The 27,642-nt window shown below is 46.5% G+C and overlaps 5 protein-coding genes across 5 annotated transcripts; 2 read left to right on the forward strand and 3 right to left on the reverse strand.

Annotated features, from left to right (window-relative positions):
• Positions 1 to 4,287: 4,287 nt before the first annotated feature.
• Positions 4,288 to 7,701, reverse strand: K441DRAFT_534362 (uncharacterized protein; the record flags this gene model as incomplete). Its single annotated transcript, XM_067642324.1, has 5 exons — positions 4,288 to 5,723; positions 5,772 to 5,949; positions 6,090 to 6,347; positions 6,397 to 6,954; positions 7,057 to 7,701. The coding sequence occupies 5 exons, from the start codon at positions 7,699 to 7,701 to the stop codon at positions 4,288 to 4,290; spliced, it is 3,075 nt and encodes a 1,024-aa protein (XP_067509847.1).
• A 2,027-nt stretch (positions 7,702 to 9,728) lies between these two features.
• Positions 9,729 to 12,595, forward strand: K441DRAFT_535326 (WD40 repeat-like protein; the record flags this gene model as incomplete). The annotated part of the gene is made up of 2 exons (XM_067642364.1): positions 9,729 to 9,978; positions 10,038 to 12,595. 2 exons carry the CDS (start codon positions 9,729 to 9,731, stop codon positions 12,593 to 12,595), a joined length of 2,808 nt encoding a protein of 935 aa, XP_067509848.1.
• A 2,124-nt stretch (positions 12,596 to 14,719) lies between these two features.
• On the reverse strand, positions 14,720 to 18,050 carry K441DRAFT_683738 (uncharacterized protein; the record flags this gene model as incomplete). The annotated part of the gene is made up of 11 exons (XM_067651721.1): positions 14,720 to 15,290; positions 15,574 to 16,076; positions 16,110 to 16,246; positions 16,280 to 16,298; positions 16,341 to 16,503; positions 16,546 to 16,794; positions 16,841 to 16,990; positions 17,069 to 17,259; positions 17,310 to 17,375; positions 17,418 to 17,624; positions 17,784 to 18,050. 11 exons carry the CDS (start codon positions 18,048 to 18,050, stop codon positions 14,720 to 14,722), a joined length of 2,523 nt encoding a protein of 840 aa, XP_067509849.1.
• Positions 18,051 to 19,723: 1,673 nt separating this feature from the next.
• K441DRAFT_683739 (putative multidrug resistance ABC transporter) lies at positions 19,724 to 24,612 on the forward strand (the record flags this gene model as incomplete). Its single annotated transcript, XM_067651722.1, has 8 exons — positions 19,724 to 20,414; positions 20,473 to 21,268; positions 21,324 to 21,567; positions 21,618 to 22,213; positions 22,266 to 22,605; positions 22,656 to 23,618; positions 23,673 to 24,136; positions 24,198 to 24,612. 8 exons carry the CDS (start codon positions 19,724 to 19,726, stop codon positions 24,610 to 24,612), a joined length of 4,509 nt encoding a protein of 1,502 aa, XP_067509850.1.
• A 118-nt stretch (positions 24,613 to 24,730) lies between these two features.
• Positions 24,731 to 25,933, reverse strand: K441DRAFT_719177 (ribosome recycling factor; the record flags this gene model as incomplete). Its single annotated transcript, XM_067654017.1, has 2 exons — positions 24,731 to 25,440; positions 25,514 to 25,933. 2 exons carry the CDS (start codon positions 25,931 to 25,933, stop codon positions 25,093 to 25,095), a joined length of 768 nt encoding a protein of 255 aa, XP_067509851.1. The 3' UTR covers positions 24,731 to 25,092.
• Positions 25,934 to 27,642: the final 1,709 nt, after the last annotated feature.

Here is a 27,642-nt window from a genome sequence, read left to right on the forward strand (position 1 = left end):
ATATATTGTTAACCTTTACTTCCTAGCTCTAAAGTGCATCTTAGGTAGTAGGCTATATTCCTCTACTAGGTATACTATCCTCTCTACCACTAGTAATTTAAGTGCTTTTCCTAGCGTCGGGAGGAGGGAGATCGGCCTATAGTTATTTGCTACCGTATAGTCTCCCCACTTTGGCTTCTATAGCGGTATAATCTTTACTACCTTCTATTTTTAGGGTACCTTTCCTATCTTAAGTAATTTAGTAAAAAGAGTAGTAATCTTACCACTTAGTATAGGCTATAGCTCTCGCTACACCCTAGCTAGTAGGCCGTCCCTTCTAGAAGCCTTATCTAGGCTAGCCCTAAATATAGCTGCCTTAACCTCGTATTTGGCGATAGGCTCCTATAGTAATTGGTTATAGCTAGTTATAGCTTCCTTCTCTTATTCGCATGGCGGCGGGACCAGAAAGAATACCTAGAGTAGTTCTCTTATAATATTATAGTTCTCTGTAATAACTTCTCCTTATCCTCTATCCTTCTTAATTGGCGGTATTCTAGCAAACGCGGATATAGCCTACGGATTAAGGTATTTCGACGCTTTCTATATATTGTCACTATTACTAAGGAATTCGTCCTAATAGAGCTTCCTATATCGCCGAATAGTCCTATAGAAGAGCTTCTTCGCTTTTGCTGCGACATTATATAGCTTAGAGTTATCCCTTTTTTGCCTCCGTATCGCGCTATTCCTGTTCCTCCAGTATATATATAACTTCCTTAGCGTTATAAGGTCTTCGTTCCACCATCTTTTTATATACGGTAATAGTCTAGCCTATTAGCAGTATACTTTAAGGGCTTTATTAACCCACCTATTAAGGTAGTTAACTATTTCATCTATATCTTCTATAGGGAATCCCATCTCTTTCTATCGCTCTACGTTTTCTTATATCTTATCCTAGTTTGTATTTTTAATAAGCAGCCTCTCCTAGCTCTCCTACGTATCTATATTAACCTAAAAACTAGTATAGATAGCTCTATAGTCTAATCCGTACTTATACTCCTAAATAGCGCACTTTACTAGTTTACTTGCTAGGCCCGGGGTTGTAAGTATAAGGTCAATTATTAATATTCGCCCCGCGTCGCTTTTAAACATAGGTATTCCCACTAAAAGTAGGCTCTAGAGTAACCGGTCCGCCATAAAGTTAATAATTAGTGCGCTTTCTTCCTGCGTTAATATGGTACTAATATAACTTCCTCCCTATAGCGGATTATGCCGATTAAAGTTACCTGTAATTACTACCTTGGTGTATAGGTTACGTAATAGTTTACCCTAAATTAGCCTATTAATTATCTCTAGTCTACTAAAGAGCTCCTCTAGGTTCTCTTCCTTAGTTCTTCTTAAACCTCTATCTGGAATATATACCGACATAATTATAAGTCTCCTTTAGCTAACGTGCGCTATTACCGCTATAATGTCTACTAAATCTACCTATAGCTGTGTAGCTACTAGCTCTCTAGATGCCTAGATATATAACCTAACTAGGGGATACCGCTACTGCCTACCTATTGGGACGAACCTCATCCACTAGGGATTTAAGCTAGCTAGCACCACTTCCCTATCTAAGAGAAAGCAGTAAGGCTCCTGGCCTAGAATAAAGTGGAAGTCCGCCAGCGCTTTGTTATTATATAGCGCATACTACGCCTCCCTGTACTTCTTTATGTTTGCCTAGAGGATCTAAAGTTCTCTATTTATAGCGCTATTATATAAGAATCCTGTCCATCTCTTTCCTGTATACTAGGCATTTACGGTATAAGGTTTAGTAAGGACCCTAGTAGTTCACGCAGTATAGATTTACCGTCTTACACCAGAGATAGCCTTCCCGCCTATATATTTCGCACGTATTAGGTCGTGTGTAGTCTTTAGCCCTATATCTAAACCTTTTGCATTTATAGCATGCTATAGGGGTACGTTGCTCCTTAAATGGTGATATAATAATTACGCCTTCCCTAAATAACACGTTATCTAACATAAGCAGCTTCTCTATATCCTCCTTTATTGCTACTTTAACAATTACCGACATATACTAGCCGCGCGGCCTTAGTTGTCCCAGCTATCTTATTATATATACCTCTACCCTATTCTCTACCCTAAAGCGCTCTATAGCTAACTTACTTACTTTTCCGCTATTAATATCTATCGCTAAAGGTACTTTAACCCAGTTTGCCTTAACTGTATACTACTTAGGTCTAATAAGCCTTGTGCTAAGGATATACGGTTTAAGCTATTAAGTAGTCGTCTGCCTAAACGTAGCTTCTTTATCTTTTTTCACCAAGAATCTAATAATACTCGCGCTGTCGCTTATTTGCTATACGTGGAAGTCCTTAAGTATAGCTCCCGTAAGCCCCTTAATATCCTTTATACCTTACGCAATGGTTTACTTTACTACTTTAGTAGTAGCTACCCTCTCTATTGCCTCTAAACCTACTCGGCTAACGTCTATTACTAGCTACTAATTAGGTTCCTTAGGGTTCCTAGCGCTTATCGTTTATAGCAAGGTTATCTCTAACCCTGCTGTGCCTCTACTGGCCGCTACTAATGCCTATAATTATATTAGAGCTAAGGGAGTATTTAGTTACGCTCGTAAGGACCAGATAGCCTTTTAAAGTTTAGTATTTTGCTTTTTAAGGCTTCGCTATTCCGATTTAATGTCTATAAGGTTATTTCTAATACTCTTAATAATGCTATTCTGGTTTGTAATAATATTGCTCTACTATGCTATAGTTTCTTTAAGGCTTTCAATAAGTCGATAAAATTCGTTATAATTAATACCTCCTCCTTTACGTTTGGGTAAGGTAGAGACTCTTACTATAGGGAATAAAGGCAGTATATGCTGTATAGCTTATAGTCCGGTTTATAGTGCGGTTGTCTACTATTTAAACTGTGCTAATATTTAGGCTCGTGTCCTTAGCGACTGCTGGGCCTCTTGCACCTTCGCGCTTGGTTTCTTTATACGTCTTAGTAGAGCTGCTGGCGGGTCCAAAGGTGGTGTTGCTAATACGCGTTCAGGGGTCGAAGCAGCCATCGGGGCTCCAGGGCTTCGTTCGGTGGGCCGCAGGGGCCGCCTTACAGCGGGAACTAGCTAAACAAAAGACTAGGATTCGATTAAAAGAATGTCCAAGATAAATATCCTCCTCTTTCAACTGTAGATCAAGCGGCTCAGGCGACTAAATATATACAAGGGGGTAACATGAACGGGTCAAATGCCCCCCCTGCTAGTACAGTAAACAAAATAACCTGGCCCCGCTACGTCACTTCGGACTCGCTTATTTCTTCACCTAGACTAGCAGGGGGGCGTCTGACCCGTTCATGTTACCCCCTTGTATACTATCAAGGGTAAGTTTTGTGCCAAGACTCTCATAATTTGTAAGGGACTTGGCACAAAACTTACCCTTGACACCACAGTATTAACCCAGTTTTTCCGATTGGTTGATTCTTATCGATAACCTAAGGACCAAAATTGCCCAAGGGATAGCTCACCTCTCGGCGTGAATCGCCGGCCAATCGTCTGTCTTGCATTATATCGTAAGATAATATCGCCTCAGCCTTGTCAGCTGAAGCTGCGCGAATGCATGCGTCCACCAAGAAAAGTCTCATGGTATCATCTCATCTGGAGAGCGCCAGCATAAGCCAGAAAGTAGGACGCTCGTTGGGCAACATCCAGTAATTAGAACAAGTCTTCCTATTCCAAAAATCCTCGTACACCTAAGTAGAGGCAAATATATCTCGCTTGTAATATTGCAATGACTGGAAGCGCCTTGATCCATCAGAATTCATTCCATCATCAATCATCTCAACTCTCTCACCCCCTTGCTCTCCGTCTCTCTTCCGCCTCAACAAGAACTAAAACAAGCTCCAGCCAAAATAGCAATATACCCCAGAATATAAGAGGAGAAAAAGCCGTGGAGCAAAAAGCCGTGGAGCCGAGAAAATGCTAAGCGACTGTAGCAAGCCGTACCATTGGTTATACTTTCTCTACGCCACGAAACGAAGGAATCCGAAGCCGGCAATAATGTATCATGCATGTGATCCGAATTGCGCCGGTCCCGCCCACATGATGAGGATAATGCCGTTGAGACTCCCGCGAAGAAAAGAACCAAGAATGTCGTATGCTCCCGTTCGCCTAGGGTAGTTAAATGATGCCCATACACCTAATAAGTACTTGTGTCGAAAATTATCCCGTTTTAAAGAACGCCAAGAACAATGCTGGCCCGCAAGCTCGCGAGCCATTCTGAGAGACTGCTGCTGCACCAATCAACGCTGACAATACAGCTCTATCTCGCCTAATTGTCCCGCCATGATCTGATCCCGCTGTTGCTCTTTCCACGTCTCAAACGCTGTTTGTACGTCTTCATCCGACTGGATGCTGACATAATCATCTTCGTCAATGTATTTGAGTTTTACTTGCCCCGCGCTGAGTGAGACACTCGTGGATCGTTGAAGCTTAGCATCGATGCGGTCCTTTAATGATTGAAAGCTGATGTTCGTGCTTACAACCAGAGTCATGGTACTTCCAGCTGACGGGCAGTGTACTTTGACCTTCAGTTGTGATGGAATCGGGATATCCTCGGGACGGGGAGTCTGAGAAGACAAAGGTGGGGACATAGTCCGATCAAATGAGGATGCGAGGGCCATGGTTCTCGGCATTGGCACATGTCGTGGGTCGTGGCGAGCAGGACCTCCAGGATATTCGACACCATTATGTTCTGATCCACTTCGCTGCTGTACAAGCCTTTCACGTTGGTAATTTGGCGACTGCGTAGCGGCCCGTTGCGGCAAGCTGTTTGGCGAGTTGTTTTGACTCCGGTTGACAATCCCTGGTGTATACGCATAGTGAGTAGGAAATGGAGGAACTTCCGGTACAGGTGGGTGCTGCCCGTTCGAACGACGACCAGGGCCCGGTGGATTATGGATATCTGGGCTGCTGGCTGACCTCAACCTGTTCTGCGATAGGACTGCATTGTGCTGTAAGCCTGCATTAGGAGGCAACGAGGGCCGCTGCATAGCGTTGCTACGACCGCCAGGATATATACCTGAGCCCATAGACCCCTCCCGAGACATTTGGCGGGCCATTGCAGGAGCTGTGAATCGTGCGTTGTGATCCTCTCCATGCCAGCCATTTGGAGGCGGCTGCTGCCGAGGGAAGGGAAACATGCCAGCAGAGGATGAGCTTGTGCGTGAGGAAATGGGAGATTCGGCGGTTGGAGAAAAGTATGAATCAGCCTGAGGTGTCCCACCAGCGCCTTGAAGCTGTTGGGTTCGGAGTGTTAGTGATGGTTGGGATGTATAACCCATTGGGAAACGGGGTGGTGGTACTCGTGAATCTAGGTCGCCCATCGGAGGGCCACTTTCACTAGTAGCCGACCTGGAACGTTGGCCAACTATATAGTTATCCTGTAGACCTAGATAACCAGGTACAACGGTGTCGAGGTCATCATTTTCATCTCCATCATCATCATCTTCTCTGTAGGGATTCTCAAGTTGGACTTGATCCCTCATGTAGGTAAACTCGGTTGCGGAAGCGCTTGACTGCTTGGTGCTGCTGCTGGATCTCGCATGGTCCTTCCAGATCCGTCGTTGAGTATCAACCTGGTTAGCCCACTTCTTCATGGTTTCCTCGGAATTGAATCGAACGACGAAATTCTCGATGCCAGGATCGCCTTTCCAGAAGATCTGGCAAGTGTAAGAACCTAAGGGAAGTTAGCAATTGGTTGTGAGGCCGCGGGTTCAGATCGCACCTGGTTTCGAAAGGGATATCGTTTCTGTGACATTTTGCATAAAGATACGGCCTTTAAGTTGAAGCTTCGGTTTTCCCTTGCGATCCACAAGAGGCTTGTTCATCATTCTATTCTTTTGCTTGTTTGGATTAATTTCCTTGCAGCAAAGGAGGATCATCTCGAAGAGGTAGATTTTGTACTATCAGATGAAGATCGTCAGTGAAAAAAAATTGCAATGTGTAAGGTTGAGGTTGAAAATGATAGCAGAGATAACATGNACTTTGACTTCTCGTGCACTATTTTAATAGCCGAAGCTGTTAAACTGAGTTTTTGGCTCACCTCTCGCTCTTCATTCTTTGTGCTTATGCTTTCGCCTTTGAGTACAGTGAACGTGCCGTGAAGTAGTAGTTCTCCAAATCCTTCAATGCGGTGGCCTTTCCAATCCTCAACCCTACTCTTTAGCTCCTCAACAGCTTCAACCCGCTCTTCACGGTCGATAGCAGCGTTGGTTCGTTGAAGTACAGAAGACGCTGCCTCAATGCCAGTTGATATGTCATCTCTTCGTTCGTCATCGAGATCACCTTTATCACGCAGTTCCTAACTGGCAGTAAGTATTCACGCATCAAACCAAAGCGCTCAAACTTACCTTCAGCAATAACGGGTATTTAGCCAATCGCTGGAAAGGTTTCAGGAGGAATGAAGTCAGATGTGTGGGTGACTCCACCATCTGTCGAAGTTCAGATGAACCACCTGTCTCCTTCAATTTATCAAACTCGCGCATTGCAACTTCTTCGCACTTTCTCTGGTTTGCAATGTACGGTTCGTACACTTTAAACGCATCCTTGTATAGCACGAAAAGTTTGCCCCAATTCTGCTCATTCTCGGGTAGGGCATTGGTCTGTTCGACACGGATCAAGAATCTCCTCTGAAAATCTAAAAGAGCGTTCAAGTTCAAAAACACATCGTGAACTGCGTCACCTGTAATGACTCCCTTCTCTTCTACAAGCTTTTTAAAAGCCTGAAGGAGTTCTAGATGTTGCACATATGTGCGCTCTGTCTTAACCAATTCATCGATAATATGCTGTCTTTGGGTTCTTTTAGTGGTTGTTGTAGAAATTGATGTATCATCAGGGCTCTCAGTCTCTGAGCTAATGACACCAACTCGAACTAAAATATCGAGGACTCGATTGACGACTTTGGCAACCTAGTGCGGTGTAAGCTTCCGGTCGAGAATAGTACACCATATTTGTCTTCTGCGGCAATAGTTTCGCGATTCAACAGCTTAAAGTTCATGTCATCAACGTACCTTTACGAACCCAGTTGTGTCATCACCATAAAGGTCGGTGATGATGAAGCACTCTGTTGCGGGAAATTTTAACTCCGCCATGCAAGCCTGCAGAAACTTAAACGTCGCAGCCTGTCCCCTCTTCTTTTCCGCAACCCTAGACTCATCCACTTCCAGACGCACTTTGGGGTTCAATGCATTGTAGATCGTCATCAAAGGGTATCCTCGTCGGAAAGTCCTCCATAGTAACGTGACTGGGTCCGTGTCATCATCCGCATCCTGTTCTTCCTCTACCAACCATTGCTCAAAATCCGGCACTGATCTCAGACGTTGCTGAAGGTTTAGACAGATCTGGAACAGAGAGGTATCTTTGTCGGCCCGTTTATTTAGAACATTGTTCGTAGCCTCGATTGGAGCACCGTTGGCGGGGGTCGGTGGGAAGACCGGAGGTTGGCCAAATAAAGTGGAAGTTGAGGTGCCTTGGGTAGTTTGAGTATCGCGCGCAGTGCTGTGTGAAAAGTTGGAGTACTGGCTAGTGTAGCTTTGATGGCTTTGGGTATTCATTAGAGGAGAAGGCCCACTGGCTGAGTTTAGTCGAGAATGAGCACTTGAAGGCGCGTTGTGAGTATGAGCTCGAGCAAGAGCGGAATGAAGAGCGACCTCCATCCTAGTGATTCATAATCCCTCACAAGACTAAGGGTCGAGGTGGCGCCAAAGCGCTTTGACACCGTGTCAGGGTCCGGCGTGCGGGCGAAGCGCGGACAGTTCGAGGAAACTGCGATACGGAACTGAGCAGCGACAAGATCAAAGGTTGCAGAGTGATGTCGATGCGAAGGCGAAGAGGTGCTTGGAGAGCAGTGTGGAGGACGCACGATAAGGGGTGGTACCGCAGGTCGTTTCACATCCGGGAAGCGCTGCTCGACGCCAGGCTCATGGGGGCGCTGCTCGACGCCAAGCCTTCGTGGAAAGGGTTTAGGGGCTTCGATTCCCCAACGGGCTAGTGATTCACGCCCCGTTTTAGCCGCATGAAAAATAACGTGTAGCGTGTAACGTACAGCGTGCTGTCGCCTGGTCGAGCTAAAAGTTGAATTACACTGCCTTCTTGAAAGTGTTAAGCAGTCCAGATCACCATTACAGCCAGAACTCTCATCACACGTAGATGCGTGTTCTATAATGATCTTCCGTTATTCATGTAATTTTTTACGTGTAACCATCGCGAGAAAAGGACGCATACGTCGTCCTCACTGCAATTTCACCAGGTCCCATGTAATTTTTTACGTGTAACCATCGCGAGAAAAGGACGCATACGTCGTCCTCACTGCAATTTCACCAGGTCCCATGTAATTTTTTACGTGTAACCATCGCGAGAAAAGGACGCATACGTCGTCCTCACTGCAATTTCACCAGGGCCCTCCCGAGGGAAATAGTTCGGGAAATATCCTGATCCTCAACGATCGTTCTCTTAGGCAGAAACGTTAAAAGTAGCATAACAATTAGTTAATAGACCCACACTTTATTCGTCTGTTAGTATATTTTAGTCGCCATTGAAGGCTGTTAGTCATTTCACCCTGTGCATCCCTTTAACAGTCAATCTTTAGTTCCTTCTTCAGTTGGAGAGTACGTCTTGTGTCCATGTGTATCCCATACGCCACTAAGGCATTCATATATGTTTTCAGCATCCCAATTGTGCTCTCATTGATGGCTTAATCACCTAATAATATCTTTATTAGTTTAGAAGTACTTTAGGTGCCTATCTAGAATCCATGTTACATGAGAAGGACTCGATGAATAGCCCCTGGTATATACACCTTTGTCGGTGGCGCATGGGATAAACAAATAGTAATGATGGTTTTGAAAATGTCCGAGTGGATTTAACTAATTAGGCACTAAGCGCGGGCTATCTAATCATCAGAAGCCAGCTTTCCTACTCTTTCTATTAATTATCCTCTGACAAAGTTTTTCGGGTTATTTAATAGAACCTATATATATTTGTAGTGGAGCCTTAAGGAAGCTCCACCTAAGTAAGAAATTGACTAAGACTTTTGTACATATTCTGCTGTGTAATTCTTCAATGTCTATTGTGGTAAAGACTAACGGATTATGACTAGCAACGCTTGAAGTATTCCATGGATGTTTACGGTGAAAAAACAATGAAGTCTGTAGAAACCTAAAACGCAATTAGACTCCAGGCTGAGCCGCACAGGTGCTAAATGGAGATCTACTAAATATATGCATCAGCTTCTTTCACCATACTCTCAACATTGTCACTCATTGGCTGATACACGATTGGTAATTTTCACGTATTTTATGTAGACCCTGGTCGCCTCACCACTGCAATCCGGAAGGCCGTCAGCCTCAGGCTTGAGCGCAACTTAACATCACAAAACGACAACGACACTGTACATACCGCTGGCCTTCGTCTGTCAAGTGCGGCCACTGAGTCTCACCCACTCCTAATTTACGGTCTTCCTTCGTTACGGTCGTGGACTCGTCACCTGGTGTTTTTGTTGCAAGTCACCAGCCCGACCAACACAGGAAAGCTGCCTTGATTTCTTCTATGTAATAACCAAGGCTCAAATCGCTGTACGCTTAGTCGCATATCGTATCTCGTCGCTACCATCGCTTTACAGTGCTGCGTCTGTACATCTGCGAGACCCGCACGGTGTTGCCGTGGATATCTTCTGCCTTAAACTATGGCAGGACCCTTGGGCAACAACGGTGTAGGTCCCTTCGGCGGCGCGTCCTATCTCCCGGCTTTTCGACCTTCTTCATCTATGAATGCTGCTTTCAAGCTCGATGAGGGGTACTCGGAGGATACAAGGAGTCAGAGCGGGAGTGACACTATCATGAGAACTGATTCAAGATTGGGAGAAGGCTTGGATCAAGATACCCAGTTTCCCTTACCGGAGTGGGTCTTGAACATGAATGAGGGAGATCGGAGTGGTATGAACAAATGCTATAGTGCCGCCAGTCAAAAAATAGCCTTCACTAACCTTGCCTAGAATTCGCATATGCAATTTTACGGTCACTGCGTACTTCATCTATCGCGGCGATAGTTGAGAGACTTAACCCCCTCTTACATCTCGACCCCGTGGTATATCTTCCCCCAGAGATAACCTTTCAGATATTTTCATACTTGAAACCCGAAACCTTATTACGGGCTTCGACGCTTTCGAAAATGTGGAGATATCGGACACTTGATAGTCCGTTATGGAAACTTTTGTTCGGATTAGAAGGCTGGACATCAAACCCCCGCCGGGTTCGAGTATATGAGGAAACTGAGAGAGCTCGCAAAGCTGAAGTGAAGGAAAGGAAGACTCGAGCACGAGCTGCGGAAGATATGGATGAACAGCAGTCAAATAAGAAACGAATAAGAGAGAGGCCGTTATTCGGAGATGGCGGCATCGGGGAGAGTGGGATTCACGATCGACTGATGCCCTTAACGCTTGATGGCTCACAAGAGGGTCCTCAGGCGTGGGCAGAGCAACATGGTGTGGTGGAAGCTGATGATAGTCCATCTGGTGGCTCTGAAGACAGGATGCAGGGTATCGCTTTTCATAGTCCACCGGAAGCAACTCAAATCTCGGCATCAACACAGACTCTGGAACGATTCAAACGAAACAATAGGCTTTTCGACAATAATGCTATTGAGGATGCAATAGGATCGCCAAATTCACCGCCTCCTATGGATCCGCCAATCCAGCCATCACTCTTGCTCCCCTCTCCAGGTGACCCCAAGCTCAATTGGCAATACCTCTACAAGCAGAAAAGGCGATTAGAAGACAACTGGAATGCTGGTCGCTTCATAAACTTTCAGTTACCACACCCTAACTATCAAGAGGAAGCCCACACTGAATGTGTGTATACCATTCAGTACTCTGGCAAATACCTGGTCAGCGGTAGTCGCGACAAAACTGTGCGGATCTGGAATCTTGATACGCAACGCTTAGTACTTCCACCTCTAGCCGGACACGCTGCCTCTGTTCTCTGCTTACAGTTCGACGAGAGGCCTGAGCAAGATATTGTAATAAGTGGTGGCAGCGATTGCCATATTCTCCTTTGGAAATTCTCCACGGGCCAACTATTGAGGAAACTCGAGAAAGCTCATTCGGAATCTGTTTTGAACCTCAGATTTGACGACAAATACCTCGTCACCTGCTCCAAGGACAAGACGATCAAAGTGTGGAACCGCCGAGAGATATGGCCTACGGACGAAGCTTATCCGACTTCAATAACATCGGGTGCTAGATTCCCTCAGCACATCATCGATATGCAGCACCTGGCGGAGGGCCAGCATCTTAATTTCAGGCCGCTGAAGGAATATAGTCTAATAATGACTCTCGATGGCCATGGTGCAGCTGTCAACGCCATCCAGATCCTCGACGGACAGATTGTATCGGCATCAGGCGATCGCAGCGTCAAGGTGTGGGACGTGCACACCGGGGCATGTCTCAGAACCTTCTCAGGTCACACCAAGGGCATTGCGTGTGTGCAATTTGACGGTCGCCGAATCGTAAGTGGTAGCAGCGACGAGACCGTGCGTATCTTCGACCGTGCGACGGGCGCGGAAGTGGCTTGCTTACAAGGCCATACCAACCTAGTGCGAACAGTGCAAGCGCAATTCGGCGACCTGCCCGGGCATGAGGAAGAGCTAGAAGCCGAAGCTCGAGCCATCGATCGCAAGTTCTTTGAAGCTCGCGAAAAAGGCATCATCTCTACTGAACTCACTAGGGAGCAGCGTCGTGCTCGGAACGCCGGCTCCCGTGACCCAAAAGACATATTTGCTTACGGCGCCAAGCTTCCCCCTGGAGGTGGTGGCAGTCGTTGGGGGAGGATAGTTTCCGGCTCCTATGACGAGACGGTCATCATCTGGAAAAAGGAAGCCAGCGGCCGTTGGGTACCCTCAAAGACTCTGTTCCAAAATGAAGCTGTTAAGGCAGCAGGTGGCCGGCCTCGAAGGCCTGTCGCTCAAGCACACGCGCATGCTAACCACCTTAACGCTATCAACCAAAATCAACACCAGCAACTAGTTCCAGCAGCGGTTGCTAGTGCCACTAACTCCGCAACCCCAACTCCTCCACCGGGCAATGCTGCCGCTGCTGCACCCAATTTTCAAGCTCTCGCTCAACAGGCACAGGCCCAAGCACAGCAAGCTCAATCGCTTGCCCAGCAAGCCCAAGCTCTCCACGTAGCATCGCAGGCTGCTCAGCAAGCGATAAACACCACCACCGTAACCGCCAACGTCGCGAACACCACACCGACTCCACAAGCACCACAATCACAAGCACAAGTACCCCCGCCACAACAGCCTCAGCCAGGCCCTGCACCCGCAGCCGCCCCGCCAGCTGCACCACACCATCATCACCACCCTCCGCACCACCACCATCATCCGCTCACACCCCTCGCTACCCAAGGAACCAATTCACGTGTCTTCAAGCTCCAATTCGACGCAAGGCGGATCATTTGCTGTAGCCAAGATCCGACAATCGTGGGATGGGATTTTGCTAACGGAGACCGGGATATCATTGATGCAAGCCGATTTTTTGGAGAATCCGCATGATGCAGGCTTTACACAAAGGCATCACCATAACAAGTCCTTCAGGATCTCAAAAATTCATCTCAGAGCGTCTAGCACCGCTTCAAAGGACAAAGTGGACGAGGGTTTTTTTCGTGCGAGTCTTTTCTGGAATTTGCTAAGGTAATTTAAACTTTATATCAGGGCATGGGCGGGCATGTCGGCGGAGTTGGACGAAGTTCTATTATTGTTATTTTGACTCGTCTTTCCCTATAAGCTATCTATGTGTGCCTTTTCTTTTTCTGGTTTTTTTTTTGGGCGGGACTTAATTGTCCTTTTTCTTCTTTTTTTGGCTGCGGATGCTGGATCTGGGCTTATGTGCAATAACAGGGACGGGTGCATCCTTCTAGGGAAAATGTCAAATCCGTTATGATGACGTGACGTTTTCGTGTGTTTGTGTTAGTGATGCCTGTCAAAGTGAGATTAATCGATACGCATGGTTTGTCTAACTACTCAAGAATGTGGTGTATACGGATCGTTCCGCTCCTTATCAGGGCAAGTACCAGAGCCAGAATTAAATACTATGTCTAACGCACTTCGTTATGACGAATTACGAAGCAATTTATTCCCATGATGCTTTGTAATGTTTAGAGAAAATACCTCCCCCTAAGCCCTGGCCGTTGCCCAATTTCGAACCTCTCCTTATCAATGACTGGCACGACCACGGCTTACTGAATGTTCCTTTCGGCACTGATATACACAATTCTTTTAAGTTATTTAGTCTCTTTTTTATGGATAAGCTTATGGATAAGCTTGTAGAGTGGATAAATAAGTATATAGAGCTCTATCCACCGGATGAGGAGTATGTACGCGCATGGCAGCTAATATGTAAGTAGGAACTCTACGCGTACCTTGAGGTGCTTGTTTATATAGGCATCACTATAGAATTAAGCATTGAGAACTACTGGAAGGATTTAAATATATATGGTACTGAGCATATTGTCAAACAATATATTAGAGTTGTTTAATTTTAGTAGCTTAATTGCTACTTCCGAGCCTTACCACTATGGCTAAAGTCTGATATAACACCTAAGACTATATTTACCCGAATTAATAAGCTTGCTGAGTATATTCGGCTTACCTATAGGAAGCTCTATATACCTGGAACCTACCTTACCGTTAATAAAACAATCTAGCGCTTTATAGGTCGTATACCTAAAATAGTTAATATTCTATCTAAACCTATACTAGAAGGCTTTAAAATATAGGTTTTAGCGAATAAGGGCTATATATTAGACTTTATATGGCACGCTAAAGGCAATATAAAGGGCCCGGTTGATTTGGATTAATCTTTTATAAAGGAAGGCTTTTTAAAGACGCAGGTGGTAGTCCTTAATTTACTCCTCTAAAACGACGCTGAAATAAATAAACGCCTCTACCTACCTAATAAGCACGTTATATGGCTTGATAACCTATTTATAAGTATTAAGCTTCTTACTAAACTATAAGGCCTTGGTATTGGAGCCGTAGGAACTGTTTAAATAACTAAAACATAATATAAGGAATAGGGGGACCTTAAAGGCGACATTAAGGTAGCTATAAAAGGAGAGAAGAAGAAGGTGCCTGCCAAGCAAATTAGCTAGACGCTTGTAGAGCTTAAATTAACCTATTCGGCTTAAATATTATAGGGAAAATTATATATAGAGGTCTCTAAAAACGGGCAGGTAATAGAATTTGCTTAGAAGGACGCTAATATAGTGCTTTTTATAAGTACTGTTAATAATAGTAAGTTCTATAATCTAACTTTAAGGCTTAAATTCTAATAATGTTATATATTACTAAGTCGCTAAACTAGAATTATATAAGGTAAGGATATAGATAGGGAGTCCAATAATAGAACAATGGGTATATTATATAGACAGAGACGAATCCTTAAGGGAAAAGGAGGAGTCTATATGCGAGGTAGGAAGGGTTTTCCCTAGGCACGTGCAGAGCACGTACCTCACGGGCGAGTCACCCCTGGGTTGCCCCAGGGTCGCCCATACCTTACGGGCCACCTTCTTTGTGGACCTACGGTTGCAAGGGATAAACGTGCTTACCTAGCTCAGCCGTTCTATATTTGTACTAGCGTTATATTCTATAAAATAAAGTAGCATTAAAGTCCTATCTCTATGTTCTCCAGTTATTTAGAGCTTCAATCGAAGACACTGTATTAGGATGGTAAGGGCCAAGGATCCGTTTCTGCATGTGGACGCATTTCTCCATTAGTGAAATAGCCTCATGGTTACGGCCTTGGCCCCTGAGCGTAAATGCGAGGTTGTTCATACTAGTAAGCGTAGAGGGATGCTCGGGCCCAAGCACCCTATTTCTCGTCTCTATTACTTGCACCTCCAGCTCTTCGGCCTCCTTCCACCGCCCCTGATCCCTGTACGTCGACGCCAGGTTAACCATGCTGGTTAGCGTGGAGGGATGCTCGGCCCCAAGCACCCTTAAACTCGTCTCCTTTACTTGCACCTCCAGCTCTTCGGCTTCCTTCCACCGCCCTTGATTCCAAAACGTCGACGCCAGGTTGGCCATGCTAGTTAGCGTGTCTGGATGCTCGGCCCCAAGCACCCTCAAACTCGTCTCCTTCACTTGCACCCCCAGCTCTTCAGCCTCCTTCCACCGCCCTTGATTCCAAAACGTCGACGCCAGGTTGGCCATGCTGGTCAGCGTGGAGGGATGCTCGGCCCCAAGCACCCTGTTTCTCGTCTCTTTTACTTGCACTTTCAGCTCCGGCCTCCTTCCACCGCCCTTGATTGCTGTACGTCGACGCCAGGTTGGCCATGCTGGTCAGCGTGGAGGGATGCTCGGCCCCAAGCACCCTCTTTCTCGTCTCCTTCACTTACACGCCCAGCTCTTCAGCCTCCTTCCACCGCCCTTAATTCCTATACGTCGACGCCAGGTTAGCCATGCTGGTCAGCGTGGAGGGATGCTCTGCGCCAAGCCCTTCCTTCCGCAAGTCCGCTGCTTCAATAAGCAACTCCTCCGCTTTCTTCCACTGTCCTTGTCCTAACATTAAGCCCGATATACAGTAAAGAAGAGAAGCCCTTGCAACTGCAGTGTTCGCCAAAAGCGGTAACCTACAACCTAACATAGCGTATGCATGCGGAAGATATTCATCGCAGACTCCCCTGTTCTCGTGACTTCCGTATAGATAGAGATCCGATAGAATTAGTAACGCCTCCTCCGCCCACACCTTCGCCATTTTCTCCGCAATCAACCACTTCCGCGTCGCCAGCTGTACCAGACGATGCATATTAAGAGCCTTGTCTTCTGTGCCAGCGGTAATAAAGGAAAATGCTTTTAGCACCCCAACAGCCTTCTCTTGCTCTATATCAGCGCTTGCTTTGCTTTGCTGCCAGTCATTAGAATCATTACCCCCTAGGTCCCTTCGAGGCTGAAGAAATGTCTTAGGGATCCGTTGTCGGTCAAAGTAGCTCATAAGCGATAGCATATCGCTTGCCAGGGAGCACTGCTTCCGTATCTAATCGAACAAGAGGATCCAAGTCGCTATCACCGCATTCGGTATCTCGGAGTCCCGGCCAACTTCCTCGAACGGCTGACTTAGGAGCTCTGTGAGATGGTCATCGCCCCTATCCAACTGCTGTAGGTATTCCTCCACAGACATAGTGTTCTCTCGGATAAAGGCAGCGGCTTAGGCGAGAGCTAGCGGCAGGTTTTCTAGACGGCTAGTGAGGCGCGCTACCTAACTACGATCAAGGCCATCGTCTTCTAATTTTTTCATAACTAGTTGGCTAGCTTCCGTCGGCGTCATCTTTTCAACTTCAATCAAGCCACGGTTTCGAGTGAGCTTAACCGCGGCTTGCTTGTTCCTTATTATTACCAGAATAGATCCATAAGAGCACTCTGGGATATAACCTCCTAGTTGGCCGTCTGCGCCTAACGGAGTGCTATACGGTCTATTAGCCTTAGCTTTTGGCAGACTAGAGAACATTTCATAGTCGTCAGCGTTATCAAGAATAAGCAACCACAAATGACAATTGTTTCCCTGTAACCAGTTCTTAACCAAGGCGCTCTTATCAGCCTTGGGATCGTCATACCCCGGGATCTTGCATTCTTGCGCGATCCTTAGAATACTCTGGGAAAATCGCTCCAGGTTACTGGCATGCACCCAGAAAATAGACATCTCCAGGAACGCTTTACGCGCCCAGTATGCGTAATTAATCGCAATTTGGGTTTTCCTGGGTCTAGTAAACAACTATACATTCATTATCAGCTATTACATACCCTATGCCACCCAACCCGTGCAGCGCAACTCGCACGTAATTGGTCGTCTTTTTGAGGCCATGATTAGGACTAAGCATTTCTTTCAGCCTTTCCATAATACTAGAACGACTGACGAAGTCGGTATTGCTAGCATACGGAACGACAACTATTCTATAATCAGAGAAGGTTACTACTGCGAATCTTTGCCACGTACACTGTGGAACTTCTTAGCGGACTAGCTGCCCTTACTGGGCGATCCCCGTAACGGGACCTTCACCAGTGTTAGATAAAGACAGTTCTCTGCACCATCGACCAAGCTCGCCGGCAACAGCGACGAATCCAGGTTCGCCTGCCTTCTCGAACTTTGTCATGTCTATATAATTGCTACGGATTCCTATCGGAACGTAACCAGGCAATTTAGCGGAGTGATCCGGAACAACCTAACAGAGAATGAATTTACCGATAACGGCTGCAACACTACTCAACTTACAGTACCAACCCCAGGTAAGGGCAATTCCTCAAAGAAACAAATGATCTCAATTGGTGGAAGCCCGTCCTAACCTCGTGACCGAATCATAGTGTGAAACCCGTGTTGAACCCGCTCCAGTACCTCAAAGTCATTCTTAAGGACAGCAAGGATTTCAGGGTTCGTCTGCTTGAGCACTCCAATAGCTTTGGCTAGACTTTCCGCCCAGTATACAAGACCAGCGCCATGGTGCGGAGTGCCAAGGAATACCATCCCGCGAGTGCAGTGGAGGACTTTCTTTAGATGTCTTTCTGGTCGTTGCTGTGCCGTTGACAGAGCCTGTACCCGTCACAGCCCGCACTGAGATTAATAGGTAAGCTGGATAACTCACATCCTCACAGACAAGACCTCCTAAGCTATGGCAGACAAATATAATGGGGCGGTCGTTCTGCTGTGGTGAGATAGATTTCCTAGGTGGTACTGCTGTACGAGGCTTACAGTGCCATCATCCTCTCTGTGAGTTGCAATAGCGGTCAGCAGGTTCATTGAATGGTCCCCAATCCTGTTCTTCGACACCATGCCTCGCCAGTCAGTCACGTAGGCGTCGTATCCAAATGTAAGTATTCGGGCGTTGGGAACTCTGGCCGGTAATAAGATCTGCGGCCACGGGGCGGCAGCGCTCTTTGTCTTCCATGTCTTCTCACGGTCTCCGGTGAGGCCATGTATAAAAACGGTGCTGAGTTGAGGAATGGTTAGCCAGGGCATACCAATTCGTGAATGTCCACCGCATGAGCCAACAGGCGCGCGACAAGGAACAAGGAGCGGCCGACGGGAAAACTTACTCGACTGCACTGTCATTGCCATCGTGGAGCAGCTTGATTCCAGAAGGAAAGGTCTTTCTAGATGACGCCGGTTGTGGTGGTGACAGCTGTGTCGTACAGACTCTCGCAGATGAAGGTTCGCCGTTGCTGGCGGGCTGCTTCCGCGAACGCCAGGACCACCGCACCATCGTCACCGTGGCACACAAGGGCTCTGTGGTGGAACAAAGCTCACAGCCTCTCGGCGGGAAGAAGAGTATACTGTGCGCACAAGCAGAGTAACAAAAATCTAGAGGTGGATGATTCTACGATAATACTTCAGCTCCACCTGGGCAGCTGCGTGGCAGCTCTGGCGGATGGACAAGCTAAAGGCCACCAAGGTTGCGCCGCCTCCAAGGCAATGCATGCTGGTGCGATAGCCCATGGTTGAGTTTCTGGTTTCTTGGCATGGCTCCACGAACAGGGCCCCGGATGCTGTAAGGGCCCTCAGCGTAGCTTGAAAGAGATTATTTGGTGAATAGAGCCATGGCTCCACGAACAGGGCCCCGGATGCTGTAAGGGCCCTCAGCGTAGCTTGAAAGAGATTATTTGGTGAATAGAGCTGGCAGACCCAGAAAATCCTTTTTTTTTTAAAAGTTTAAAGCAGCAGACTGATGCTCGTGCAAATACGGACGAGTAGAGCTACGTAAGCACGCTTATGAGCGATAATCTAACGGTAGTGAAAGCGATCTCCCACTAGAGGTCGCTACCGCAAACAGGGAGGGCGGGCGACCCGCTCCGGCCACACCCTTGCAAGCCGCTGCATTCCTTGATGGAAGGCAGCAGGTAACAGTGCAAATTCGTAAGGTTACAAAGGCTCTCTATTAACACTATTAAACACGTGTATTTGGATCTGACGCTTTACCCAATGTGTAAGGTGGGGCTCGAAGCCGGTTGCTAGCAACTGCTTTGCGACAACCTTGCATGGGCGATTTTCGCCGGCTGAAGGGCTCCCGGCTGCAAAGGCTCAAGGAGCTGTGTTGGGTCGTTGGTCCATTTTTTCGTCCTGGGATATTCGTGAGCCAGGCAGTGGGGGCCATACCAGCCTTATGGCTCTTTGCTGTATTGACCTAGAGACCCGGAAATGCGCTCCTCCGGAAAGCGGTCACGTGTTGCAGGATCTACAAGTTTAGCTATGGCTTACCTGCCGTTTCTGTTTTAGTCCGCGGCAGCCGGACGAGCAGGCTATCCGATCAGCTAGCCATCAGGTGCCCTTAAACCTGTCTCTCATAGACTAAGCCGTAAAAGTCTGCCTCCCTTGCGCTCGGGAGCAATTGCAGAGAGTGAGATCCGGGAGACGTAAGAGATCTTTTATTTTCACAGGCCGCGATGTAGCATTGCCAAGGTCCACCAAACTGCTTTTCCTTGGCTGTGATGGCATATATCTTACTCAGAGCCATCCACCTTTCAATTCTGCTGCTAGTGGTTTGTTTCGCTTCTATTTAATCGCTCGGTGCTTGATAGTTCTTTCTCATAATGTCGCTCGTCGGTAATTTCGCCTTTGGCAACAATGACCGCCAGGCGCAACAAGCTGGCGTGCCTTCACCAGATGCTGCTCCACCACATAATAGGACTGGCTCAATGCCCAGAACCAGAGAGCGCTCGGAGTCTGCGCCCGATGCCAATTCAGACTCCACACTCGGTCCTAAGAAAAGTGAAACCAGATCACGTCGTAAAGCTTCAACGGCCTCGCGGATAAACAAACCTGCCATTAACGAAAAGACACCATCGGACCATGAAAGGACTGAAGAACCCTTTGTGGGAGATGAGGACCCGGAGGACGAACGGCGCGGTGAAAAGGTCGCTGCATTGGCACGACGTTTGACAGAACATTCCACCTATTCTGTATCTGGCCAGAATCCCTTCACACCTGAGCCCGACTCTACCTTGGATCCCAACAGCCCGCATTTCAGCCCCAGATCATGGGCCAAGGCCATGCTACAGCTGCAATCCCGAGACACCAAGGGACATCCTCTCAGAACAGCTGGTGTTGCTTTTAGGAATCTCAGTGTCCATGGGTTCGGTTCGGCCACTGACTACCAGAAAAGCGTGGGAAATGTAATACTGGAAGGTGTTGGCCTTGTAAAGAGACTCATGGGCTCAGGGCAACGCAAGATCGACATTCTCCAGAACCTTGATGGCTTGGTCGAAAGCGGGGAAATGCTTGTTGTGCTCGGACCTCCAGGCTCTGGCTGCTCTACTTTCCTCAAGACTATCTCTGGAGAAACCCATGGGTTTGTGGTGGATTCGACTTCGCAAATAAATTACCAAGGTAGGCCTAGGATTCATACGAAAGCATCGCTTTTGCTAATAAAGATTTTCTCTTCAAGGTATCAGTGCCAAGCACATGGCCAACGATTTCCGCGGAGAGGCCATATATACAGCTGAAGTCGATGTTCACTTCCCGATGCTTACTGTGGGAGACACGCTCTCATTTGCGGCGCGAGCTAGGGCTCCCCGCCATATCCCTGGAGGTGTGAACAAGTATGAGTACGCCCAACATATGCGCGACGTTATCATGGCCATATTCGGTATTAGTCACACAGTCGATACTAGAGTAGGAAATGATTACGTTCGTGGGGTCAGTGGTGGAGAGCGCAAGCGTGTGAGCATTGCGGAGGCAGCATTAAGCAGCGCCCCGCTACAATGCTGGGACAACAGTACCCGTGGTCTGGATAGCGCCAACGCCATTGAGTTCTGTAAAACTCTACGAATGTCGACAGATATTATGGGAGCCACCGCTTGTGTTGCGATCTATCAGGCGCCTCAGTCAGCATACGATATCTTTGACAAAGTTCTTGTCCTCTACGAAGGTCGACAGATCTACTTCGGACGCACTGGAGACGCTAAGAAGTTTTTCGTTGATATGGGCTTTGATTGCCCTGACAGACAGACCACAGCCGATTTCTTAACCTCAATGACAAGTCCGCTAGAGCGTGTTGTTCGGCCTGGCTGGGAAGATAGGGTTCCGCGGACGCCTAACGAGTTCGCAGAGCGCTGGAAGAACAGCGAAGAGCGCAAACAGCTTCTCCAGGATATCGAGAACTATGATCGTCAGTACCCAATTGGAGGCGAGCAATTTAAAAAATTCAGGGCTTCTCGAAGGGCGCAGCAAGCCAAAAATCAGTAAGTCGATATCGCTTACTATCTGAAGTATTTTAAAGTCTAACTCTCCATACAGGCGGGTAAAGTCACCCTACACACTGTCGTACAGCCAACAGATTAGACTCTGTCTCTGGCGAGGCTTCCAAAGACTCAAGGGCGATCCAAGTTTAACTCTCACGCAACTGATCGCCAATTCCGTCATGGCTTTGGTTATTGGGAGTGTCTTCTACAACCTGCAGCCTAATACCAGCAGCTTCTACCAACGAGGAGCTCTTCTCTTCTTCGCGGTCCTTATGAATGCTTTCGGTAGCGCACTTGAGGTAGGCGTCGCGTGAATATATGTCACGGCTGAGTGCTTACCATTTTCTAGATCCTAACACTCTACGCTCAACGCCCCATTGTGGAAAAGCACGCTCGATATGCACTTTATCACCCGTCCTGTGAGGCTTTTGCTTCGATGCTTACAGACATGCCATACAAGATCCTCAACGCCATATTCTTTAATCTGGTACTATACTTTATGACCCACCTTCGAAGAGAACCGGGCGCCTTCTTCTTTTTTGTTCTGGTTTCATTCACTTTAACTTTGACCATGTCCATGTTTTTCAGAACCATAGCATCTATGTCGAGAACTCTCTCAGGGGCTATGGCTCCTGCTGCTGTTTTGATATTGGGCCTCGTCATCTATACAGGCTTCACCATTCCAACCCACTATATGCTTGGATGGTCTCGATGGATCAATTACATAGATCCTGTTTCCTATGGATTTGAATCTCTCATGATCAACGAGTTCCATAACCGGTCATTCGAATGCTCTACATTCGTACCCTCAGGCCCGGGCTATGGCAATGTTGGCGGTACTAATAAGGTTTGCTCGGCTGTGGGATCTGTGGCCGGTTCGAGCGTTGTAGACGGTGACGCTTATATCAATTCGGCTTTTGGATACTACCACACCCACAAATGGAGGTGCGTTATTTCCCATTTTCTTCTTCGCCTAGACATTTCTAACACATTCTAGGAACTTTGGAATCCTTCTGGTATTCACGCTCGGTCTGATGACCGCGTACCTGTTAGCCACGGAATTCATCACAGCCAAGAAGTCCAAGGGTGAGGTACTGGTTTTCCGGCGTGGCCACATGTTGCTCAAGACCAAACATTCGGATGATGTCGAAGCCGCCTCTGGCCGTCAAACTGTTACTGGAACGACTGAAGTCGACCATAGTGCGGTCATTGAACGTCAAACGGCTATATTCCAATGGAAAGACGTCTGCTACGACATCAAAATTAAGGGCCAGCCCAGAAGAATTCTCGACCACGTGGATGGCTGGGTCAAACCTGGTACTTTGACTGCGTTAATGGTAAGTTGTCTTTGGAATGAACTTGAGAATATACTCACAAACCTACCTAGGGTGTCTCTGGCGCTGGAAAAACGACTCTGTTGGATTGTCTTGCCACTCGTACCACCATGGGAGTCATTACCGGTGAAATGCTAGTCGATGGTCGTCCGCGCGATGAATCATTCCAGCGTAAGACCGGGTATGTTCAGCAACAGGACTTGCATCTTGCGACATCAACGGTCAGAGAGGCCCTCAATTTCAGCGCTCTTCTTCGTCAACCTGCGCACATTGCCCGTCATGAGAAGCTGGCCTACGTGGATGAAGTTATCAAACTCCTAGATATGACTGAGTATGCTGATGCTGTTGTTGGTGTTCCGGGAGAAGGATTGAATGTCGAACAACGTAAGCGATTGACCATCGGTGTCGAATTAGCGGCAAAGCCAGCGCTGTTGCTATTCCTCGACGAACCGACGTCTGGCCTTGACAGTCAAACGTCTTGGGCGATTCTGGACCTCCTGGATAAGCTAACTAAAAACGGCCAAGCCATTCTCTGCACCATCCATCAACCATCCGCCATGTTGTTCCAGCGCTTCGATAGACTGCTCTTCTTAGCCAAAGGCGGGAAAACCGTTTACTATGGCGATATTGGAGAAAACTCATCTACCTTGACAAGCTATTTCGAGAGGAATGGAGGGCACCTTTGTCCTCCGGAGGCTAATCCGGCTGAATGGATGCTTGAGGTTATCGGAGCCGCGCCTGGATCGACCACCGATGTTGACTGGCCTGCTGTCTGGCGCAGCAGCCCAGAATATACCGGAGTGCATAATGAACTGGCTCGACTGAAAGAGGAGAGACCACAGGCTACCGCTCTTCAACGCACAGTCTCGGCTCAAAAGAAGGAAGACAAGGCCAGCTACAGAGAATTTGCTGCACCATTCGGAAAACAGCTATGGGAAGTCACTAAGCGTGTGTTTGAGCAGTACTGGCGGACACCATCATACATCTACTCCAAAGCGGCTCTTTGCATATTCTCGGTAAGTACCAAGGTCTCAGGAGTTCAAAAATAATCACCACTAATAGATTCCCAGGCACTATTCATTGGGTTTTCCTTCTTCAAGGCGCATAACTCTATACAAGGCCTCCAAAACCAGATGTTCGCTATCTTCATGCTCATGACAATTTTCGGTCAATTAGCGCAACAAATCATGCCACACTTCGTCACCCAACGGTCATTGTACGAAGTCCGCGAACGGCCGTCCAAAGCATACTCCTGGAAAGCTTTCATGCTATCCAACATCATTGTCGAACTGCCTTGGAACACACTTATGGCCTTTTTCATCTTCGTATGCTGGTACTATCCAATTGGTCTATACCGCAATGCCGAACCAACCCATGCGGTGCATGAGCGCGGCGCATTAATGTTCCTTTTGATCTGGGCTTTCCTTTTATTTACCAGCACATTTACGCACCTCGCCATTGCTGGAGTCGACACTGCTGAATCGGGTGGTAACATTGCTAACTTGGCGTTTACGTTGACGCTCATCTTCTGCGGGTATGTTATATTGAACAGCTGTACATGATCTTGGATGCACTGACGCTAATATTCTCCACAGTGTCCTCGCAAGCCCTACTAGCCTCCCAGGCTTCTGGATCTTCATGTATCGCGTCTCGCCATTCACCTACCTCATCAGCGCCATGCTTTCTACGGCGGTAGCCGACACCAACGTTATCTGCGCCTCCAATGAATATCTCCACTTCAGTCCTACCTCTGGTACTTGTGCAGATTACATGGCCTCTTACATTAAATTGGCTGGCGGTTATCTTGAAAACCCATCCGGTACAACCAACTGCAGTTACTGCCCCATGGGCGACACGAACGTCTTCCTGGCAGGTGTGAGTAGCCATTACTCTGAAGCCTGGAGAAACTTCGGCATTATGTGGGCGTACATCATTTTCAATATCTTCGGGGCGCTAGCTCTTTACTGGCTAATCAGAGTGCCAAAGGTAAAGAAGGAGAAGGAGGAATAAATTGACGATTGCATCTACTAGATATTGTATCTCCTTTGTAAGAATTATTTTGGGAGGGGCTCTTAATTGGATGTAGAGAGATTAAATATGCATAGCAGCACTTTTGCAGCCCGGCGCTGGCTGGACTTTTCGAACGGTTCTTGGTTCCTATCACTACTCCTAATTTTCTTTATACCTAGTGTCTTTCACAACTACGACATCAGATTTTCCTCTCCGTAACTATAGATATTTCTAATAATGTACCCAATGGATAGCCGCAGTAGGCATCAGGAATACGTGCCAATTTCCACAGCTGAATATAAACGTCCTCTGTATGTTAATATCTACTTCCGAAATTTATGGCTTAAAATAGGACATAATAATCAACCATTGCTGAGAATTGCATATTCCCAAAACTTTCAACATAGTATTTTACATATCCAAGTTCCGAGAGTTTAAACGCTCATACGTAGCATACAATATATGCATATAGCGACTTCACTACCCTTCAAGCACCCGCTTTGCGCCATCCACAATCCTCTTCACCTCTCCAAGCCCCTTCTTAACCACCTCCTCCATACCCTTGTGCGCCTTTTGCAGATCATCAGGTCGTACGCTCTTGTCGATCTGGTACTTTCGCAGTTTCTTGTGGTGCGCGCCGCGAGCGTCCTGAACAGCAATGTTGGCGGTCTCAGCTGCTTTCTGCGCAGCCTCAAGGGCAGCCTTCCGCGACTCACCAGTTGGTGGCGGGATAGGGACGGGAATTGTGAGGGGACTATCGGGAGGCGGTTGCTGGGGTGCGAGGCTGTATGGGCTGGCAGCGATGGCGGAGGTAACCGGTTTGACGTGCTAGTTAAGCCGTAAGTTAGAAGTACAGCAGATCATGGAAATAGCACCTCTATCCTAGAGTTTGGAAGCTTACCTCCTTCTCGCCCACAATCACGTTCAAGAGCCGTCCCTTTGGCACAACCTGCGCTAGGTCCTTCAACCGCACCGTTTCTTTCGACCCTGCCTTCCCCAGCTGCACTTTCAGGTTCTCAACCACGTCCGGGTTGAACCGCCCTCCCGACCTTAGCTGCGATAGATCGCGCGTGAGCTTCTCGAGCGCCTTTAAGATGCCCGATTCGAGGGTGGAGAAGTCGAAGGCCTCGTCGGTAGGCGTGCGGCGCGAGGCGTCTGTGATGGGTGGGGAGGAATCAGTGCGTGTATGCGACATGTTTGCCTTCCCACCCTTCTTATACAGCATGGGGGTCGACGAAATGCACCTAACGGCAATCTGAGGCGCATACTGAGGTCTATTGCAGGACCTGTACAGGCATGTTTGTGAGCTGCTGTATAGCATTAGCTGCAGGCGTTCTGCTCAATTGGATTCCTAGTCCCACCTCTTTCGGGCTGCTGGCCCAATTCCCCGCACGTAAGCTGTGCGTGGGGCTTGAGAGGTCCATTGTGTAGGTAATGTCCTAAATGTGGGTGGCATAGTGGGTGGTGATGCGCTTGGCGGATTGACGGTCTGATGAGCTTTTGCGGGAAGCTCGCTTGTGGATTTGGACGGAAACACCAACACCTACAGCTTTGTTATAGATGCTACTATAGACAGATCTTGTTTATATTTTTATCCTTTCTAAGTAGCATTAACTAACCGCTAAAGGTTCTATTTCTGTTTAAGAATTTATTTTATAGGTAATAGCGCTACTTACCTTTATTCTAAACCGGTTTAACTTATATATAAAAGGGTACGTTATAGAATGTTTAATGCGTAACCTAAAAGAGTACGCCTTAAGACACATTATAATACTCTTAATAGACTTTTATAGCAATAATAGCTCTGGGAAAGTCTTAAAGGTTATAATTTTAGGAAAATAGTATATTAATCTTTGTAACCGACTACCGACACTGTGTCGAGACACAAGATCGTCACCCGGTAGGCTCCAAGACGGCGTCAACGCCACCCTATATATTGCTTGCAGATCACCGTTCCCATTTCAGCTATCTATTACCCTATCACTTCCACCTTCTTCGTGTATATATAGAGCCTCTAGAGCTACATTTACAATCAAGTCGTTTATTCAATTCTCCCACACTGCAAAGCTTACAATCTTACAGAGGGTTTAATCCTTAATTTAGTATCTTCTGCAATTATTTCTCGCACTTTATTGATATATATATAGGACTTATTATAATAGATATAATCGTTATTTATATTTAGACTAAGCTCGTTAAAAATCCTAAGCTTTTTTTAAAAATATATTAAGACTGTAGTATAAATAGATATAAGGAAAGCTAGATTAAGTACAATATAGTTATATACTGGGATCTAGTAAAAACAGCTAATTATTAAAATTAGAAGTAGTGCGGATATTCCTCTATATTAATAGATAGTAATAAACTAGAATTATAGATAAAGTATTTATAACTTTTTACTAGTCTATTAGGGGAGTGATTAAAAGCAATTAGCTTAGTAATTTTAGTACTAGTTTTACTTTTTCTCCTTATATAGGATACTATAAGTATAAGTGGCTTTTTTATTTTAATTAGTTCCTAGCTAAATATATTTATACTTATAGGCTATTTTATATAAACATATAATATATTAATAGGCTACCTTAGTATAGCAAAACGCTTTTCTAAACTTCTTTAAACTAAGCCATCTATTATTAATAGAGAAGGAGTAATATACCTTAAGGTTACCGCCGGCCGCATTAAATTTAATAATATTTTATTTTCTTACGCCAATAACGAGCTAATAGTAAAGAAGATTAGTTTCATAGTTAAGGGTAAAAAGACTATTATACTTATTAGACTAACCGGGAGCGGTAAGTTTATACCTTTTAATTTCCTAAAGTAGTTTATTAACCCTAGTAAAGGGAGCATTAAAAATTAATAGCCAAAATATTAGTAATATTATACTAAGAAGTCTATAAGAAAATATAGCAGTTATACTTTAAAATCTTAAAGTACTAAACAAGTTAATTAGGGAAATTGTATTATATAAGCTCTATACTAATAATATTAAAATTATAGAAATCTATAAAGCCGCTTTTATATATAACC

This window comes from Cenococcum geophilum (genome assembly GCF_001692895.1).
Source record: "Cenococcum geophilum 1.58 unplaced genomic scaffold K441scaffold_2, whole genome shotgun sequence".
Lineage (NCBI taxonomy): Eukaryota > Fungi > Ascomycota > Dothideomycetes > Gloniales > Gloniaceae > Cenococcum > Cenococcum geophilum.